At 42.8% G+C, this 21,450-nt stretch overlaps 1 protein-coding gene across 1 annotated transcript in view; it reads right to left on the bottom strand.

The window, feature by feature from the left end:
• Positions 1-21,450, bottom strand: part of GRIN2A (glutamate ionotropic receptor NMDA type subunit 2A) — a 361,399-nt gene that overhangs the window by 102,858 nt on the left and 237,091 nt on the right. The window contains exon 5 of the mRNA XM_023616336.2: positions 6,103-6,217. Within this exon, the coding sequence (XP_023472104.1) occupies positions 6,103-6,217 (115 nt within the window). The remainder of the gene's footprint in view (positions 1-6,102; positions 6,218-21,450) is intronic.

The raw sequence follows: 21,450 nt of genomic DNA, 5'->3' as shown, positions 1-21,450 counted from the left end.
GGAAGGGTGTCCTTGGCAAAGAGGGAAAAATGTTTGAAGGGACAGGAACACCAGGGACATGCTACACATGAGTAGATGACAACTGAACATGAAGGCTTGGGGGATACTGGGAGGATAAGAATGAAGCTCTCTGTGCTGGGACACAGGAGAAGAACCACATTTGGGAGAGGAAGATGATGACTTTGGCTTTGAAGAAGATGAAGTTGGAGGTCTGAGGCTATCCACGTGGGGGTGGTCTGCAGGCAAGGCTGGAGGTCAGGAGATCTGAGCTGGAGGGAGGGTTCTAGGAGTCATCACAGCGAGGAAGGCAGCTGAAACCCAGGGCACCAAAGAGAACGCAACCCGAGTGATGAGAAGGAAGAGGGAAACAGATGCATCCGAGCGAGGGGAATGGGACGCTTCACTCAGGAAGACATAACGATGGGTCTCCCTTATGTCTTACTGGCATCTCTACCTCCCATTGTGGTACTGGCATCTCCATCATCTCTAATTAGCACTCCTCTAGAAAATAAGGTTGTTTAATATTTATGAGTTTTATCCTATTTATGCTCGGTGTCGAAACTTCAAAACTGCTTTAAAAATCTTTCTTTAAATCTCTCTCTCTGAATATATATCCTTTCTACAGCTAGTCTGTATATATATGTATGTACGTGTGTGCATACATACATACGTATTTTTATTTTAAAGCTAGTGTAATCCTAAAATGGTAAATGGAGTTATTCTCAAAGCATTTTTTTTCAAGTAGCTAATAGGAAAGTGATTCAACTTGGAGGAATCCAATCTATCATTCAAGGTCCAACTGCGATGTCCCTGCCCTCCTGAAGTCTTCCCCAATTGACCGAGTCAAGGTCACCCCTCTCTCCCAGAGTTGGCTCAGTTATGAGCTACTTGAGGAGAGGGATGGTTTCTTACCCATCCTTGCCTCCACCCTGGTGCCTCACGGAATGTTGGCCATAGAGTTGGTGCACAGGGTGTATTGGTGGTACTGGCCTGGGATGCCAATTGGTTTGTATCCAGGGTATTGTTTTCAAGCATCTCTGGGAAGCCTTGGACCCATCAAGCTCCAAGGCAGAGGAAACCATCGAAAAAAGGAGAGTCAAAGGGTATGGAAGTCCCAATGTGCAAGAGAAAGCCTGATCAGCATTGAGTTCTGTGTCTGCTGAACATAAGCGGGCAGTGTGCACAGCATTGGAATGATCCACGCCAGCCACACACAAGGGCCCAGCAGAAACCCAATGCCCCTCTAAGGGCTTGTTATGTTTTCCCAGACACCCTCATTTCATGCTGCTGCTTCCAATGACGCCACAGGGTAACCTCAGAGATGAAAAGAAATTGCCTTTGAGCCCCAGAGTAACAGCTCCCTCTTTCTTCAGGCCTTCCCCTCTGATGACCCACTGTACCAGTGCGCGCTGCTGGGGGGCAGCCTTAAGGATAACACGACTGGCATTTATCTGCTTCACTGGCTTCCTCTTTCTCCGAGACAGCAGCACAAGGAGTTATTTCTGAAGCCCTGGATCCCCCAAGTGCCAAGAGACTCAACTAACTCCAGGAAACATTTGTACATTCTAAGCTCAACTCGGCAGCAATTCCCCAAGCTGCCTTTTTGGGAAATTGCTGTATTTTGACAGGAATTTGAAGGAGTACACACAAAATAGTAAAAGGGCATTTTCTGTATCTGGAATTGGAGTATATGAAGGGCAGCCTTCTTTTATGCAACGTAATCACCTGCACCACACTGGCCTCCCTGTGAACAGAGTCCTTGGCAAACGAGCCAGGTCCAAAGGCAGCACGGAAAATCGACAGGCGTGAGCCAAGCCTGACCCAGGACTGAGTAAATCCAACCAAAGAGAATGATTTTACGGCTCCCAAAGTGACCCTCAGATTGTGTAACTTCAAAGCTTGAAAAGTAACCCCAAAACGCAACAACATAAGGCAGAAAGGCCCAAGTTCTCAACCTCCTGTTAAGGATAAGAAAAAAATAACTTGCCTTTTGGCTTTGCATTTGTAAGAGGAAAGAAAAACCAGAACCTGAAGGATGGATAAAAGAAAGTGAGGATATAGGAAAGCATTACAGGCCAAAAAAAAGGTGTTCAAAGTCCCAGATGCATAAAGGAACCCAGGTCAGTCATGGAGATGCGCGTCAATTAATATGGCGGACAACAGGGTATATCTAAGGGAAGAGAGAGAGAACAAGTTAACTAGAAGCTAATGCTTTTCTCAAGCTTCACAAATGTGTGGGGTCCTACCCTATCCCCTTGCACACACACACACTAGAATTGAAGTTCCTTGAGTACAGAAATTTTTTTTTTGTCTCTTGTTCACTGACAGATTCTAAGCATCAAGAATAGTGCCTGGCACACAAGAAGAACTGAATAAATGTGTGTTGAGTGAATGAATAAACGAAGTTGTCAGTCAGTGGTTGGGTGGACCACCTAAGGGAAAAATAGAGTAGCCGTTCAACAAACAATGGATATTGTTGTCATAACTAGTATTTATGTCTGTGAGTTAAATAGGAAAACTCAGTAAACGTTGGTAGCTAATTGCGCCGAGTATTTTTATCTGAAGGGTTTAAAGAAGTTTTTTTAATTAAGGTACAATGACATGCAATAAAATAAGCAGATCTTGTGTGATCATTTGATGCATTTTGACAAATGTTTGAGATAGGGAAGATTGCTATAATTCTAGAAAGTTCCCTGTGCTCCTTTCCTATAAATGGCTCTCCTCCACAAAAGCAACCATTATTCTGATATCTAACCCCATAAACTAGTTTTGCCTCTTCTTGAACTTCAGAGAAACGGAATTATACAGTATAATCTTCTGTGTCTGGTTTCCTTTATTCAACATAATGTTTTTTCAATTTGTCCACATTGTTGTAGGTATTACCTGTTCATTCTTATTAATGAGTAGCACTCCATTTTATGAATATACCATAATTTATTTATCCATTTCCTTGTTGATGGACATTTGAGTTCTCTCTGTTTTGCCATGATGAATAAAGTTGCAATGAACATTCTTATACAAATACTATTTTGGGCATATGTTTACATTTCTTTGCAGTGAATACTAGGAGTGGAATTACTGGATCATAAGGTTTGTGTATGTTTAATTTTGTAAGAAACTGCCAAACAGTTTTCCACAGGGGTAGTAATTTTACATTCCCACCAGCAATATTTAAGAGATTCAATTGCTCCATATCCTTATCAACACTTAACTGTCAGTCTTTTTCATTTTAGCCATTCAGTGGGTGTGAAGTGTTATCTCAACTTGGTTTTATTTTGCATGTCTCTGATGATCATTGATGTTAAGCATATTTTCACGTACTTATTGGCCATCTGAGTAATATCTTTTTGAAGTGTTTAAGTCAATTTCCCACTTATAATTCTATGGTTTTTCTTTTTATTATTGATTTATAGGAGTTCTTTATATATTCTGGATATGAGTCCTTTGATATATGTATATATATATATTTATTTAATATTTTTTCCCCAATTTGTGGCTTGCTTTTTTCATTTTATAACAGTGTCTGTACTTGGGCAAAAGTTTTAAATTCTGATGGAGTCCAGTTTATTATTTTTACTGTATGCTTAATGCCTTTTGCCTTCTGCTTTCTCAGATCACAAAAATATCCTCCTATATTTTCTTCTAGAAGTTTATAGTTTTAGTTTTTACATTTAAGTCTGAAATTTATTTTAAGTTAGTTTTTGTATATAGTGTGAGCTACAGGTCAAGGTCTATTTCTTTTTTCCACAGATATCCAGTTGATCAAGCACCATTTATTAAAAAGACTTTCCTTTCCCCCATTGTCACAATTATTCCAAAAAAATCATTTGAATGTATGTTTGTGGATCTACTTTCATTATTTCATCATTATACAAGATGTTAGTTATAGGGTTTTCATAGATAATCTTTCTCAGATCAAAAAGTCTCCTTTCTTTATCATGAACGAATATTAGATTTTTTTCAAATGCTTTTTCTGCATCTATTGAGATAACTACACAATTTTCTCCTCTATTAGGTTAATATGATAAATTACATTAATATACTTTTTGAATGTTAAACCAATCTTGAATTCCTAGGATAAACCCCACTTATCCATAATGTATTTCTTTTAATATATTGCTGGATTATGATTACTAACATATTGAAAAACTCTGTGTAGATTGGTATTATCTCTTTCTAAAATGTTTGACAGAATTCACAGTGAAGCCCTGTAGGCCAGGAGTTTTTCTTGTTTTTTAAACGGGAAAGTTTTTAGTTGTGAATTCAATTTCTTAGCAAATTTAGAGATACTCAGATTGTCTATTTCCTTTTGTGTCAGTTTTGGAAGCTTGTGGTTTTTCAAGAAATCTGGCCATTTTATCTACATTGTTGAATTTGTTGGCATAAATTTTTTTATCATTTTCATGTCCATAATGTCTGTGGTGATTTCCCCTCTTGCATGTTCAGTACTGGTTAGTGGTAGCTGTGTTTTCTCTCTTTTGTACGATCACTCTTGCTGGGAATCACGAATTTATTAATCTTTTCAAAGAACTAGCCTTTGGCTTTGTTGATTTTCTCTATGCTCTGTGTTCTACTTTGTTGATTTTTACTCTTATACTTATTATTTTCTTCTTTCTACTTCATTTGGATTTACTTCACTCTTTTTTTCATAGCTTCTTAATGTAGAAGGGTAAATCATTGACTTTACATTTTCCTTGATTTTTTTATCATAAGCATTTAAAGCCGTGAATTTCCCTCTTAGCACGTCTTCAGCTTTATTCTTAAAATTTTAATACGTTGTGTTTTCACTGCCATCCCATTCAAAATATTTTCTAACATCTTCCTGATTTCTTCTTTGACCCACAGGTTATTTAGAAGGGCGTTACCTAATTTCCAAACATCTGGGGATTTTCTAGATATATTTTTATTATTAATTTTTATTTTAATGCTCTTGTGGTCAAAGAACGCATCCTGCATTATCTCAGTCCTTTGAAATATATTGAGACTTGTTTTACGCTCTGGAATAGAGTCTACTTTGGTGAATTTTCCAAGTGCACTTGAAGGAACGTGTATTCTGCAGCTGTCGGATGTAGCGTGCAAAATCTCAAAAGCTCCCCCTTCCGCTCTCCCTTCGAGGAATCTGTCACTGACCCCCTCAAAGTCAACGATTCTGTTTGCACAATATTCTCTTCTGATGCAGTTAACTAGAGCCGTGGCTCCCACACTCCATCCCGGAACTTCCTACCCCAAGGATCTCTCAGCCTCCGTCTGGTGCGCCAAGTGAAGACACTTCAAGCTGCTGAAGTAGTTCAGGGGCCATTCACTGCTTGTCAAAAAAGACAAGACAGCAACCTAGGCTTCGCTTAAGGTCTCTTTTATTCCTGTCTCATGCGATATTGTGGCCACTAATTTGAGAGCTGAATTATGGGGGAAGAGAGAGTACAAGTGGCCCAGATATTGTCACTGTCTGCATGGGATCATCTATAACTCCCCCGTGAAGACTCCTGCCTCTGACCCAGGAGATGGCTTGTGTGAGACGTGAGATGATTTTTTTCCTGCACAGTTATTTTTTATATTTTAATAGTTAATATATATGTACTAGAAAATGTGCTTTATGAGAAATATAACCTCTCTCTCCAACCTATGATTTACAGATATGGTACACTTTAGTTTTGGAAATTAGTTGATTTAAAGGAATAGACTAAGTAAATGAAAATGCAAGAGGTTCGTCCTATGGCAAAATATGTCAACGCAATACAGGATTATGAGGGTGAAGCAAACTGGTATGATCGCTGCTATATAGTCAACATTTGCTACTGCAAGGATGTGAACCAAACTCCAGTCTTTAAATTATCCTAAGTCCTTCAAGGACCTTTCCTACCGGGATCTGAGAGCCTGACCTAGAGAACAGCACACAATTACCACCGTTTGTCCACGGAAAGCATTCCAACTGCACCTTACAATCTTTGCTCTGCCTTGTTCCTAGAAAGGTCTGCCCCTGGCCCTGGGATGGGATCTGGAGCAGCTCAAAGGGAAATGTTTCGGGAAAAGGAGTAATTTGAGCCCCTTTGTTGACCACGCTGCCCTCCCTCCCCTGCATTCCGCACGCAGACGGATGCTCACCTTTTCCCATTCTCGATCCTTGTTCAGCACGATCACCACCAGCCTGGGGTGTACCTGGTAGCCTTCCTCCGTGAAGGACAAGTCTTTGCCATCCCAAGTCACATTGACCATAAATCTAGAGAGGAAGAGAGAAAGACAAGTTTTTAGGGCAAAATTAAAGAGGTGTCAAACTAAAGAATGGATGCCACCCACCAGCAGTGTAACACTGGAAAAGCGTAAATCTACACAGCATCACTCATCACAAGCAGCCTCTGCTGCGGGAGGGTTAGTACCCATGCAGGCACTGCTAGTCGACTGTGCACTCTTTTCCATGAGCCTGTTCTCACTCTCAGAATCCCCAGTCTTGTCTAGGCATTAGCAATTGACTGCAACCAGCATACGGGATGGAACTTTTCCGTCCTGTCTTTGTTCAAATAATCTTCTTACAGGAAGACCTTAAAGCATGTTCTATTATGTTTTAACAAGCTTCCCTAGAGGAAACTACTTGCTTATAAACCACCTGGTCTATGGCTTCAAAGAAACACTATCCCATCCATTCATTATTCATTCAACTAATATTTCTGAAATATTCGCTACACGCCAAGACTCAGCTAGCTGGTTGGGGATAAATAAGGAAACAGCCATGATTCTTGCCCTCGTGAAGCTTATAGTCTAAAACAGAAGACAGGCATTAATTGATTAATCACAGAGCTATGACAAGTGCTACAATTCAGAGGTGGGTGTGCTATGTGAAAGTGAAACAGGGGTCGGGCAAGGCTTCTGTAAAAAAGTGCAGCTTGACCTGAATGGTGAACCAGGATTAACAAGGTAAGAAAAGACATGACCATGTTCCTGGTAAACAGGAGGCATGTGCAAAGGCCCTGTGGTAATACATATGAGGGACTGACCGTAAATCAGCGAGGCTGACACAGAGAGAGGGGAATGTGAAATGTGATGTGGCTGAGAAGGTGAATAGGGGCAGATGGTGCAAAGCTTTTCATGTTGAGGAATTTCGTATTTGTTTTAAAACAATAGGTAGACGTTGAAGGTTTTAATCCAGGGGACGATATAATCAGACTTTTCTTGTATAGTATGACCTGAAGGCTGGGTAGAGAACGGTTGGAGAGCAGATATAGGGGGGCTGCTTGCAGTGCTTTCATTATCCAGGTGAGAGGTCATGTTGGCTTTGTTCCTGCTGTGGCCTCAAAAGAGAAGAAAGAGGAGAAGCAGCAGCAACGAACGGGACCAAGTGGAGAAATATTTAGCAGGTATTTAGTGATGGGTTCGAAGTGGGGGTGAGGGAGAGAGAGGCATCAAGGACGATGACTCAGTCTTACCTAATCTTACACAGTCTTGTGCAATCTGCCTTATACAACATCCATGCAGTCAACTTTGGGCGCAGGTATTTCCATTGCAGGTGACGGCTGTCTGCCTTACAATACCCTACCTCCACCAGTCCTCGAAGCCACCTCGCCTGTAGTCAGGCTGGACACAGATGGGGAGGCGAGGCAGAGCTCATCTCCCAGGATTTGGGGGCGAGGGTCTCCAGGGGTCCTCATCCCCTTGCAACTTGAGAAAAACTAATGTTGTTGAAGACTTTCAAGAAAACATACCCCTTAGCAGATGCCCAATAAATACACTATGTGGAATTGAAGTGTTCCAAGACTTCCCCAGAAAGACTGGGTATCCAGAAGCCATAGCATGTTCTTGCTTTATATTCCTTCAACACCAAAAGCAGCTGAAGAAATAAAATATTAAGGAGGAGGACTAGACTACAAAAAAATTCCAAAAGGAGAGATTGGCCTGACTGGTCACATGTCCGCCCCTGGGCCTGACTGTGTTGTGTCGGGGAGAATGAGGTCTCTGAGGACAAGGCGAAAAAAAACGGAGAGAGGCAAAGAACAGTATTGTGTATCCACTCAATGAACTATTTGAGTCACTAAAAATCATGTTTTGGAAGACAAGTTAATAGCATGGAGAAAATGCTCGCTATTTAATGTTAAACAAGCAGAAAAGAGGAGAAAAATAGGGCTGGTCTCTGCATAGAAGCATTACAGGTACTCTTTATTTTCTTTTGCGTATCTTTGCATTTTCCAAATTTTCTGCAAATACTTATTTTTTAACAAAAATACTGTTTGTTAAAAACCAGAAAAATAAAACACTGCTATTCCAGAAGAAGCAAGGAGTAACCACTATTCTGTTTGGTGCATTTGAGGTATCTCAGGCATTTCCTAGAGAGGTATTTTATTGATTCAACTATTTACTGAATGCCTATGTATCAGGCCTTATGATGAGTCCCCTAGACACAGAAATAAAACACATAGTGTCTGTCCACTCTCTTACCCATATTCTTACAATTCGTCGACAGACACATAAACAATGGCAGCACAGAGAATGCCACTTGAACATCGACGGGCCGTAAATGTGAGAAGTTGTGAGAACGCAGAGGAACGGCTCTATCTCCATCTGAGGGATTTAGGGAGGACTTCCTGGGGAATCTTGAAGAGGGAAGGGGTTGAGGAGAGCTGGGAGAAAAGGATTCTGAGCAGAGGAAGCATCTTGAGTCAAGGAGAGCCCGCAAGGGGAGTGACATAGGCTGGGAGAAGCAGGATAAAGCTGAGCGGGATTTGTCTGGAGAAGATCCCTGAAGCCAGATCATAAGGGACCTCGTATGACACCCTAAAAGGTTTAGATTTTATTCAGAAAGCCCTGGAGTTCCATGAAAGGTTTTCAGAAGAGGAGCGATGCACTCTGATTTGCTGTCATTGGAAGCAGAAGTAACAATGTTTCTTTGCGTTTGAAGACAACGTCAACATTTTTGTTTATGGCTAAAAAAAATTCACTATTAAGACAATTGGAACTTTTTTTTCTGTTTCTTCTTTCCTCTGATGCCTCCTGGCTGGTGTTTGATGAGCTAAATAGATGCAGCCCAGAGAGGCACATCTAAGGAGGTTCCACTCACATTCCCTTACTGAGACTCTTGAGAAGATATTTGCATGGACTAGGGTTAGAGGAGGACTGAATTTTGGTCAAATTCCTCATTACCAACCAGCTTTTAAAGTAATTAGTTGGGGCCGAAATCAAGCTGCTTATATTTTTCAAGTCGACTTTTTGGTTTTGCTCCCCATGGTTATTTTCAGTCTTCTCACATCGTCTGGCACACTGTAGGGGTGCACTTAATGTTTGGTGGTTGAGTATGTTGACAGATCCCCACCAGAAGTGTCATCTATCCATTCACCAATACATCTGTCCATCCATCTGTCAATACATCCATCCATCCATTCATCCAACAGACATGCTTGAGTACCTACTATGTGTCATGCCCACACCAAGAACTATGCTAGAAAAATGACACGAAAATAGCCAAACATTTCAGTTTTCAAGGCTTTAGAGAGGCACACAAATAATTGCAGTAAAGAACAGTAAGTGTGAAATTAGAGGTAGGTACCAAGTAGGTTGGTGAAGAACACGAGGAATGGAGTGCCCAGTTCTAGTGTGGAGGCAGGGCTGAAGTCAGGAAACCAAGTGGGAGATGTTTGGGTTGTGTTGGAAGGAAGAGTAAGAGTTGGCCAGGTGAATGGCCAGGGGAAAGGAGGGAGATGCTGCATGGAGGAAACTGCAAAGCCAAAGGCACAGAACTGTGAAACACCCTGATGGAACTCTGTTCATGGAATTTCTACAGAACAATTGCAGACAAAGACCACCAGTGCATGGCCTTCATCTGGGCTAGTAGAAAATCCGTTAGCAAGTCCCTCTGTATCTGCTGCCCAAAACTCAGTTAGACCAGCCAAATCAGTGAGGTATTTCTTTTTAATTATTGAATCCACTGAGCTTTCAAGCCAGGTTTTAATGATCCAACACTCTGGGATGAATAGAGTTCAGGTCGGATCAACCTAATGCCCCAAATGTGGGTGAAACTAAAAATTTTAGTCAATTATCAAGAGGTTTGGAAATATCCAGTGTGTTAGGTGTTTGGAAAAGGCAGGCCAGAGAACAAATGTTTGGGTATGACATAGACATGTGACGCCAGGAGGAGCCATACACGGGGTTACGTCGCGTGAACCAAACACCACAGTCACCGTTTCAATAAGGAAGCCGACGTGTGCTGCTGAGACCCAGGTCTTTGGAGTTGTCAGTCGAATTTACTTAAATCTCGTTCTTTAATTTCCCATCTCCATCTCCTCCGCTCATTCCCTTGTCTCCCATTTTGTAGTGAAATCAGATGGAATTACCAGGGTGATTATTTACAGGCAATCACTCCTCTTCAGATTATATGGAGATCCTCATGCTCCAGATTTTTCTGTGTTCCTTTAAGATTCAATATTCTGGACCAATGAGTCCATACACTCAATGTTAATAATGTCTCTTTCTTTTTTATTTTTTCCATTAAGAGTCTTCAGTACCTTGGAAGGGGGAAAAAAAAACTCTAACAGAAACTTTTGCTGAGCAGTAATTTCATTATGAAATTGGCAGGGAGCAAGGACCTATTACCTTCGATTTCCCCATCCAATTTCTAGGAAAGGGAGTCTGTATTTCCTCAGGATTTCTTCCCATCTAAACTTGCTCCAGAGCAAACTTCTCTACCTAGGGAAATACCATTATACGCCCCATTGCTTGGTCCCCATTAACACCTGCTGGGCACTTGTATTAAACAGTAAAAGCTCACCATTTTGTTTCTCTCTCAAAAATTGATTATAAACTTTTAGTGCCCAGATAAAAGATCAGAAATTCTGGCTGCTGCTAAGCTTCACATTACACCTTCAATCTTTCCATCAGGAGCAATAAACACACAAAAGCCTGCTGGTGAAATATAGAAGGGTGGGGGGCTCTCATGGTTCACAGAGGGTCCACTTCTGTTATCATCATCCATCGACGGTAAATGCCAGGTAGTTGTTTTTTTTATTGTCAGTGACATACACAACACTCAGCCAGAAAATATGAAAATTATGTGACACACATACAAGCTTCCTTTGGTATCTATAGTCCTAGGTGTTTGAAGCTGAAGTCCAGGTGAAAGGAACATTTCTCTACTGCTTGTATTTTGTGCCTTATGAATAGCTGATATATGGGGATCAGAAATAACACTGAAAACTAAGTAGGCGTAGGGGCTAGCCCAGAGGCGTAGCAGTTAAGTTTGCATGTTCCACGTCAGGGGCCCGGGGTTTGCAGGTTTGGATCCTAGGCGTGGACCTATGCACCACTCCTCAAGCCATGCTGTGGTGGTGTACCACATAAAAATGTGGGGCCAATTTTCCTCACCAAAAAAAAAAAAAAATGGTAGGCTTTTTTCCCTATATTATGACTGCAAAGAAATTGGGCCAGAATTGTCAAGTTCTCTGTAGTCCTGCGCCATCTAATATGGTGGCCACCAACTACAGGTGGCTTCAAGTGTTGAGCACTTGAAGTGTGGTTAGTTAGTCTGAATGGAGATGCACCACAAGGGCCCAAGATACCCTGGATCTTGAAGACTTTGTATAAAAAAATAGTGGGAAAGACTCATGGACAAATTGATATTGATTTCATATTGAAATATTTTAGACACATTGGGTGAAATAAAATGTATTATTAAAACAAATTTCATCTGCTTCTTTTCACTAGTTTAACGTGCTGCCAGAAGATTCCAGATTACGTGAGGCTGGCATTATATTTCTATGCGAGAGCTGTTCTGGGCTGTCCTTGCTTTGTTTGTCTGTTTGTTTTAACCAGTAGATTGTATGCATTGTGAAGGCAGGGACCTCACTGGCCTTGTTTCGTATTGTTTTCTAGTGCCAAACAGCACCTGGCAGAGAGCCGGTGCTGAATAAATACGTGGAGATGAATAAAAGAACGAATTGCTGTGTCTCCATGGTGGATGACGCACCAGGATCAAAGCCTGGCTCTGCCACTCCCTGGCTGTATCACCTTGGGCAGCGTATTTAAAATGCTCTGAGCCTTCATTTCTTTCTTTCCTTCTCTGTAAAAATGGATCGGGTTAAGCCATTAGGAACTAGCCATGACGGTTTCATGTAGTTTAACCTAACAGATACCTAACCCCCAGGTCTAGGGGCAGGACCAGCAACAATGGACATAAAATGCCCAGCAAGATGCCTGGTATACAGCTGTTGCCTAATAAATAGTAGTTAATGTATATGTAAATTTCCCATGCATTTTTTACTATGTTTCCACCCTGTCATATTTTCTACCCTGCCCCAAATGCAACCTGGTATTTTTAAAGCCATGCTCATCACAGCCATTCTCATTACCAGGGTCCCCCTGTCCTTCTATGAAACGCCAATCTGGGGTCGGCCCAGTGGCGTAGTGGTTAGGTTCGTGCACTCAGCTTCAGTTGCCCCAGGTTTGTGGGTTTGGCCACTGGGTGTGAACCTACATACTGCTCATCAAGCCATGCTGTGGCAGCATCCCACACACAGAAATAGAGGAAGACTGGCACAGATGTTAGCTCAGGGCCAATCTTCTTTACCAAAAAAAACCCCCATATACGGGCTGGATATGCTCCTTAACTATTGCTTTCATGTCTCATTCCTCCAGATTTCTATTTTCTCCCTTTTGCCTTACAGTCGTAAGTCTCCTTTAACTTCCCAAATCTGATTTTCGGAAATGTTCGCTAGACATATTTATTATTCACTATTTCCCTTCAGACTAATTCTCTTACCGCTTCATAAATGCCACCATAACCCGGTTAGAGTTTCTCAATTTTCATTTAATTTTCCATCTGCTTTGCCATTTCCCACGTTTCCAGGCCTTGTCTGGAATCTCACTATCCCTTAAAATGCCTCCTGGAACTGCTTTGGGTGTCACGGTTTTTTCGTTTGTCATTTAATTTACATGTTTTTGAAAACAGAGTCACTGTTTTCTTTAACCTCCTTTCAGTTCTCAAGACGCTCGCATTTTTACAACGTTTCTGCTCTTTCCAGCTTTCTCTGGGTGGTTTGAAATCCCTTTGACTGTGCTGTCTGTCTCAGCACCCTCTTATCCTCCATTAACCACTCCCTTCTGGGCATGAATCCTCGCCTCTCTTGAGAGCAAACTCCTGGTGCCTTTACCCGTTTTCAATTCCCAACCCCTGCACCGCCCCTTGCCCAGATACCCTTGCACCATGGTTTCTTTCCAGCAAGCGTCTTCATGAATGCACCTTCCTCTTTACCCCGTGCTCAATTGCATACCCTCATTGGGTGGCTTCCCTTTTCCCCTGAATGATCCCCAAAGGTGTGACCACAGAGCTAAAGCTTAAATGTCAAGACAGAAATGCAATAACTCCAGCACACAGATCTGCATATTCCAGGCCAGCGCCATCCAAAATGAGCTCAGAAACTACAGCATAGAGAAAAAGAAAAAAAAAACTGGGTTTAAAAAAAAAAGAAGAGGGGAGTATTTATTCTTTCAACTCAAATTCTATTGTGGCCATTAAAAAAAAAATAATGTTAGTTGCCTTGGCTGAGTGATACTAAATTTTTAAAAATTAGAGCAGGAGATGCTAACTTCCACAAAGGGGGGGATCTTAGTCTGTTTTGATCACTGCGATTCTAAAGCAACTAGCATCTTGCAGGAAGAGCTTAAAGGTATTTGTCGAATAAATGAACAAATGAATGGGCAGACATAGGCCTCCAGGCTCTTGTTCATTAAATGCTGATTTCCTGTGCAACAACTTCGGGAGGGGATTCTGGAAGACAACTGCTTAGTTCTGGAATCAGACGGCCTGACTCAGAATGCAGATCTGTTGCTTTCCATATCAGGTAAGTATCCCAAATTCTCAGAGCATCCATTTCCTCTTCTGTAAAAGTGAGGTTTTAATAGTGACGTCGCTGCATAATTATAGAGATTAAATTAGATGAAATTTAATGAGACAAGGTATGTAATGTGGCCAGAAGAGTGTGTGACATATAATAAATGATGGTAGCAGGAATAGCAGTAATGGTTACAGTTTTAAATAATTATCTTTTCTCCTCCTAAAATTTGAGATTAAAGGGCTTTCTTTCAGATGCAGGAGGATCCTTTTGGCTGCTAATCCCAGTGCCCCAAGGGAGCCAATGTGCCCTCGAGGCCCCTCCCTCAGGGAAGCAGAAGGAATGAATCTGATGGCTCAGAGCCCACAGTACCCCTGGACCAGGCTATGGTATGAGGTCAGTGACCCAGGTGACAGCCTGCCTTTCACGTCTCCTGGGCTTCCTGTCTCTATTTGGTAGTACACCCGAGCCAGAGGTGACATTTTGGGGACATGGCCCACATGTTGTCTTTGGGAATCCAACCTCTGAGTCTAAAACTTGCAGTAAGTAAGTTAGGACAAAGCTTTCTCTGTAAATATGGCCATTCCCTTCCCGCCCCAGATGGTATCTCTGAACCAGTTGGCCAAAGGTCTACACTGGGAGCAGGACACAGAGCACAGAGTCTAAGATGCCTGTCCTCATTCTACGTTATCAGAAGTTACTGGAAGCCTCAGTGTCCATTAATAAAGTGGTTCTTGGAATGCCACTCTGCTCTTGTCCCTTACATGCATGGTTCTCTCAGGAACCTGGGCAGTGGGGGCTGGGGGGGGGGGGGTCTGAAAATTCTTGAAATTCTGGATAGTATCCTATAACACTATCAAAACAGCACCAAATATACCACCACTAACCTTTAATGACTCTGCTCACCTAACCGTTTAGATGAGGAACTGGCTGGCACGGGGGTTAATGGAACCATCCCACGTAATGAGCATCTATTCCGAGAGAGCCAAAAAAAGTAGGTAATGGGACAAGCAGCTCCTGAGCTCACTCAGTCACCTGCGTCTATGCTGCCAAATTACTCGGGATCTCAAAGAGGCAGATGTACGTGGATGTTGTCTTCTCACCTTCGCATCCCCCGAAAATAGGTGGAATGAGATGATGTGGATCAGTTCAAAGCGCAATTTTATCCAGGAATTTCCGGATATCCCCATACTGGAATACGGGCCCCATGAGAATGGAGGATTTGTTTATTTTATTCTCTGCTGTATTCCCCTTCCAGAACCTGGAACAGTTTCTGGCATAGAGGAGATGCTCAACCATATTTATTAAAGGAAGGACAGGTCTCAGTTCTCTGCCACGTTATCTTACCCTCCACAATGAGCTCTATTATCTGTCCAGCGGGCGTCCACCTGTGCTGGGGGATCAGCGGGCATCTGGAGAGGGAACTCGAAGGCAGAGGAGAAAGCTTGGACGTGAAGCCAATGGGCCTCTCAGATTCCCACCGTGCTTGAACCTTTAATATATTGTACTTCCTTATAAATTATTATTGGAAAAAAATATTCGACTGCTTATATCAGTCGGTTAAGCAAACAAGCCAGAAAACAGTTAAGAAACTCGTTTCTCCGTGCTGCCGCCCAGCTCAAACCCTGGTCTTCACCCCAGGAGACCTGGGAGCTTGTGACCTCCCTGGATATGAGTAATAACAACCACTTAGAGAAAGGGACTAAGATGTATCTCGCACCCAATGCGTGTTCAATGTTGTGCCAGATACTTTCCGTATGTTACCTGAATTTTCACCCTGAGAACTAAGTGCGGATTTTTCCATGTCACAGAGAAAGAACAAGAGGCTCAGAAGATTTTATGATGATTTTATGATGGTACCAAAGTCACCCTGTGACAGACACTTCTGGTTGTGCATCAGTGTCTTCTCTCCTCTTCTGCCTTAGTAATAGAAACACCCATTTTCAGCTGGGCACATAGCCTTCTATAATAAAGTTTACATTTCCCAGCCTTACTTGTAGCTAGGCATGGCCATGTGACTATGTTCTAGCCAACTGGAAGAGAGAATATATGTGTATAACTTATAGGGAGTATCTTATAGGGAGAGGAAAAGCACTTCTTTGCTCCTTCCTCCTGGCTGCAATGCAGACATGATGGCTGGAGCACTAGCAACCCTATTGGACTATGAGGTAGAAGCCACTGGCTGAAGGCGGCAGAGCCACAAGGCAAAAGGAGGCTGAGTTCCTGACACCACAGAACACCACACAACCCCTGGACTACCTCTGGACTTCTTTTACAGGAGAGAGAATTCAATGCCTATCTTGTTTGAGCCACTTATATGTTTTGGGCTTGCTGTTATTTGAAAATAAAATTAATCCCAGCTGGTTTAAGTGGTAGAGTGACTATTTGAAACAAAACAAATTCCAAGGCCTCTGAATTAAGCTGCATCTGCTCCCAGTTAGCCTCTCTGCACCTCGTTTAACCTTCTCTGAAAAATGTGGGTGTGGTACCACATATGCCTCCGTTTCCCACCAGCTCTGCAGCATTTGATCCAGTCTCCCGATTTCTCTCCCAATACACACTGTATTTGGTCTTATCCCCGTCTCTTAGTATACGTTGTTCCTCTCACCCTGAATGCCTTCCTATCTCATCATCTTCAATCTAAACGCAATACTTTTGTCAGGGGGAATAGAGAGAATGAGGCTGATTCCAAGCTCACTTTCCTCCACGTGGCCTCTCCTCGTAATCTTTCCTTTTCTTGGTTCACTGTAATCCACACCTCGTGTTACAGCCCTTAGCCGTACATTGTCTCCTACTGTTCCCTCAGGATGTCACAATCACAGATTTGCTCTCACCAGAAGCACAGATCAGGTCCTGGCTCCAGTCAGTGATGTTTATCTAGCACCATGCTGTCGGGCACAGCCTGCTCAACATTCAACTGACTTGATTCGAAAAGGAGCGCATTAATCTTCACCTCGGGATCACGTTTTTCCCAGTTAACACCAACCTCAGGACTGAGTGGCGAGGCTGAGCCAGGCCACATGTCTTTGTCCACACGGTTTTCTGGAGCCATAATTCCTTTCCGTCCCATACGTTATATTTATTGGCCACCCTTCAAGAGCATCTCAAATAACACCTCCCCCACGTAGTCTTTCCTGATTCCTCCAAATCAGGTAAGCCCTCTCCTAACTGTCAATGCTTATTTTTCATGCAGCATGCGCCTCTCTTAGAGTACACCTTCCTTATTTATGGGTAGTCCCAACCACTTGGAGGAAATTTTTAAAAGACACCTTTCTGCAGAGTCTTGCGATGGTTAATTTTCTGTGATTGGGCTAAGAGACGCCTCGAGAGCTGGCAAAACATTATTTCTCCATGTGTCAGTGAGGGTGTCTCTGGAAGGGATTAGCATTTGAATCAGTAGATTGAGAAAAGAACACAGCCCTCATCAGTGTGGGTGGGCACCATCCAATCTGTTGAGGGTCTGAACAGAAGAAAAAAGCAGAGGGAGGGAGAATTTGCTCTCGCTGCTTGAGCTCAGATGTCCATTTTCTCCCGCCCTCGGACATGAGTGCTCCGGGTTCTTGGATCTCTGGACTCAGTCTGGGACTCACACCATTATCCCCTAATTCTTGGCCTTTGGGTTTGGGCTGGAACAACACCACTGGCTTTCCCGGGCCTCCAGCTTGCAGATAGCAAACTGTGGGACTTCTCAGCCTGCATCCCCATGTGACCCAATCCTTCATAATAAGTCTCTTTCTGTATTTCTGTATCTCGATACATCTTACTGGTTCTGTTTCTCTGGAGGACCCTGACTAACACAACCCAATACTACCATCTGCCAGAAGAGCTGTGAAAATAAAACGCAAATCCGTGAGGAATGTGATGCCAAGGGAGACGCCTGGACTTGTGTTATTCGTAAGCTGCCCAACTTGATCACCTCTGCTAGATCATAAACTCCTGAGGAGAAGAGTTCATAACCCAGTGCTCTGAACTCTGGGAATATTGTCAGGTAGAGAGAAAGGCAGATTTGGGGACAGAAAAGCTGGAGTTGAGTTTTCAATCCACCCTTATTGGCCCTGTATCCTTAAGCAATCACCTGAGTCCTCTGAGATTCGGCTCGTTCCTGTGTCAATCAGGGTAACGCCACTGTCTCAGTCTGCTCAGCTCCTATAATAAGCTACTGGGCGGCTTAAATAACAAACACTTTTTTCTCGCAGTTCTGGGGCATGGAAGTCCAAGATGAAGCCATGGCCGATTTGAGAGACGGCTTCCCTGTTTACAAACAGCCCTCTTCTCTCTGTGTCCTCACGTGGCAGAGACAGACGATCTCAAGTCCCTTCCTCCTCTTATAAGGGCACAAATCCCATCACAACAGCCCTCATGACCTCGTCGAACGCTACTTACCTCCCAAAGACCCCACCTCTGAATAGCATCACACTGGGGAGCAGAGTTTCGACATGTGAATTTCGGGAGGACACAAGCAACCACACAGCGTAATTGAGAAGTTTCCTGGTGACAGAGCTGAGACTTAGACCAGGGCCTATAATAAACACATTTCTTGATCGACAGCCATAAGTAGGGTGAACAACTACCCCAGTTTTCCCAGAACTGAGGGGTTTCCTGGGGCATGCAACATTCAGTGTTAAAACTAGGACCGTAAGTGATGACCATAAATCAAGAGTTTGGTCCACTAAGTAAGCTCTCAAGTGAACATCTATTGAAATGATTCAAATCCATTTCTTAGCAAACACATCAATTTAAACAAATATTAATTGACTACCTACTATATGACAGCAACATGCAAGAGATAAGATGGTAGGTACAAAATTTGTGGTCCTTTCTCCAAAGTCTTTAGAGTTTAGCAGAAAAAAATTACCGTTATTGGGGAATAATTATAAAATATAAATAACTACAATAAATGATAGTATATTTGCGACCAAAGTCCCTGACGCTATAAAAGTGTTAGCAGGGGACCTAACCTATCGGGATACTGGTTAATCTTGCATTACTTCATTTCTGCCTGCTTTTCTTCACGGCAAACACCAAGCTGAGTCCTCAGGAGGAGAACTCATGCTTTCCAGGAAGCATCAACGACAGAAATGGGCCACGTGCAAGATCCCGGAGAGTGGTGAAAATCCCATCCAGAGGCATTCAAATTTATTTAAAAATAACACCCTCAATGAAATAAAACACATCTGCTGACCACTCATTTGAACTCTGTTCTAAACACAAACTTAATATTCATGTTCCTTCCCCTAGCAAAAACCTGGGCTTCCTTCTACGCCAGTAGAGTTCACAGGATTACTTCCCTTGTAGGGTGGGTTATTGACATATAATAAGCCCTTTCTTTGGAAAAAGCAACACTTATGTACATCTGAACATCATTCTTCCCCCCAGCCACAAAAAATAGATCTGGGGTCAGGGGGTGCATCTTCCCAAGCTGGATCCATCAGACTCTCTGTCCTAGGAATCTGAAACTTAACAGATGAGAGAGAGACCAGGAATTTCGATCTGGACCAAGGTAATGGTGACTTTCCTCCATCAATGAATGTTATGTCATCTTCTGTCCTTTCTAATCCTTGGCTGCTCAAGTTTGATTTTTTAAGATGCCCCAGCAGTAAAGTCCCAATATATTTTCTATCATTCCTTCTTCCTACCTCTTTTGTTTAAATTAATCTAATCAGAGCTAATTTCTGTTACTTATTACCAAAATAACTTATGTAATACTCATTTTGCTCCTGCCTGGACTCAGAACACCTCGCCTGGTCTCCAGATTCCCTGTACGTCATCCCCACGCTCACATGAAGCCCACCTGCCAGATAAACATTCCTAAACTCAGTTCTGATTATGTTCAATTCTGCTCAAAAGCCTGAAATGCCTCCCTATTGTCCAGAAATAAAATCCATTACTCTTTAGCCAAGTTTAACTTTCAACCTTACCTCCTAAAACTGTTCTTTATGGATCCTTCATTGGAGCAAATCCAGACAACTCATAGTGTCCTTGTGATTTCCCGCTTCTTGGCTTTTGTTCCTACCCTGTATTCCACTGGGAAAGCAGTAATCACTATTGTTTCTGGCTATTTCCATTTCCTGATAATAGATCTTCTCCTTCCTGGCCAACAGGAGGATCTCTGCCCATACTGATTGGTTTAGAAATGGTCACATGGCTCGAGCTCATCCAATCGGATTCCTTCTCTGGGAATTTTCTGTTGTAGAGGGGATAATGTCTCTCTTGATTTAAGGAGATACAGTGACAAAAGTATGGGAATCCACATTCATTTTAGATGATGCTCTTCCCCATCTCATGGTGGCAAACAATGAGCCATAAGAGAGAGAAACATGAAAGAAAGAGAGAGAGAGAGAGAGAGAAGGAGAGATCTGAAGACATCATTTGAGCCTGGATATGTCTAGATATGCCAGACAACAAGGATACTCCATCCTTTTCCAGTTGAATGGAGCGATAAATTCTTTTGTTTCCGTTTTTGCTTAAGTGATTGAGAATTGATTTCCCATCAGTTAAAATCACAAAAATCTCAACTAATACAAAGATTTTTCCCCCCTAAATAGTCACATGTTCAGACTCTCCAGAACCGAGCACAAGGGTTCACCTCTTCCCAAAAGGCTCACGGAGCTTCCAGTCTCCACTCCCTCCTCGGAACCTCCATCGCTTCCCCTGCACCTCCCTTTCTACCTTATTATTACAGAGTTTTCCACACACACACATCAGCTCCTTTGCTGGAGGGTAAACTCCTGGGGAACAGAGACAGTGTCTGAGTTATTGCCGCATGCCCCCCACACCGCACACAGCGTCCAGCATATGGTAGGTGATCAGTGGCCATTTGCTGAATGAACAGGAGCAGATTTTCATCTGGCCAGAGCTGGAGTCCTCGGCAGCGTGGAGAATGTCCCATTGTGCTGGATGACACCTCAGAACCATCAGAACAGAGTTAAATATGTCCCGGCCTAAATAGCAGTCCAAGTGCTGCCCACTCTCCTAATGAAACTTGACAGCCCTGTGTAAATTCAGCAGGAATAACGCTTCACATCCTGCCACGGATTTCTGCGGTGGACACGTGTCCCCCAGAAGACTCAGCTTTGCAGTCCCTGACACTGCCCCGATATTCATATCTTTGCCCATAATTGCTACATCACTCTCCTGGTGGGGAAGAAAATGATGTATTTACCGCCTAAGGTGCAAAGAACTGCCAGATCAAGGAGGGACTGCTTTCTAGTCTTTTCTGTCTAAATGACAGGAAGAATATAGCTTTTTTTTTTTTTCCAAAGCTCCTCTTCCTGTTTGTTTTCTCAATAGCTTTGAAGGGTTTAATGTTATGACCACAGGGAATAGTTGTGGGGAGAGCAGGAAGAAGAAAAAGAGGAAACAAAAGTGTAGGAAGGAGAAAAGGAAGAGAAGGAAAAGCCAGGGGAAGGGAGAAAGACAGACACATAAGAGAGTAGAGAGAGAAGCGTGGAAATGGAGGGTGATGTCTTCTCACCCTCGGATAACAAAACAAAATGGAGTCTGAAGCAGAGTGGGGCCCTCCAGGAAAGCTGGAAAGGACTATGTGGGAGGAGATCCTCGCGTCAGTGGGATGAGAGCGAAAGAGAGCAGCAAGATGGAGCGAGTCCAGAGCTGGTCAGCAGCAAGCAGGAAGGGGAAGGGCGAG

This window comes from Equus caballus, chromosome 13 (genome assembly GCF_041296265.1).
Source record: "Equus caballus isolate H_3958 breed thoroughbred chromosome 13, TB-T2T, whole genome shotgun sequence".
Lineage (NCBI taxonomy): Eukaryota > Metazoa > Chordata > Mammalia > Perissodactyla > Equidae > Equus > Equus caballus.
The sequence above is the reverse complement of the archived record's forward strand: the minus strand, read 5'-3'. Positions and strand labels throughout refer to the sequence as shown.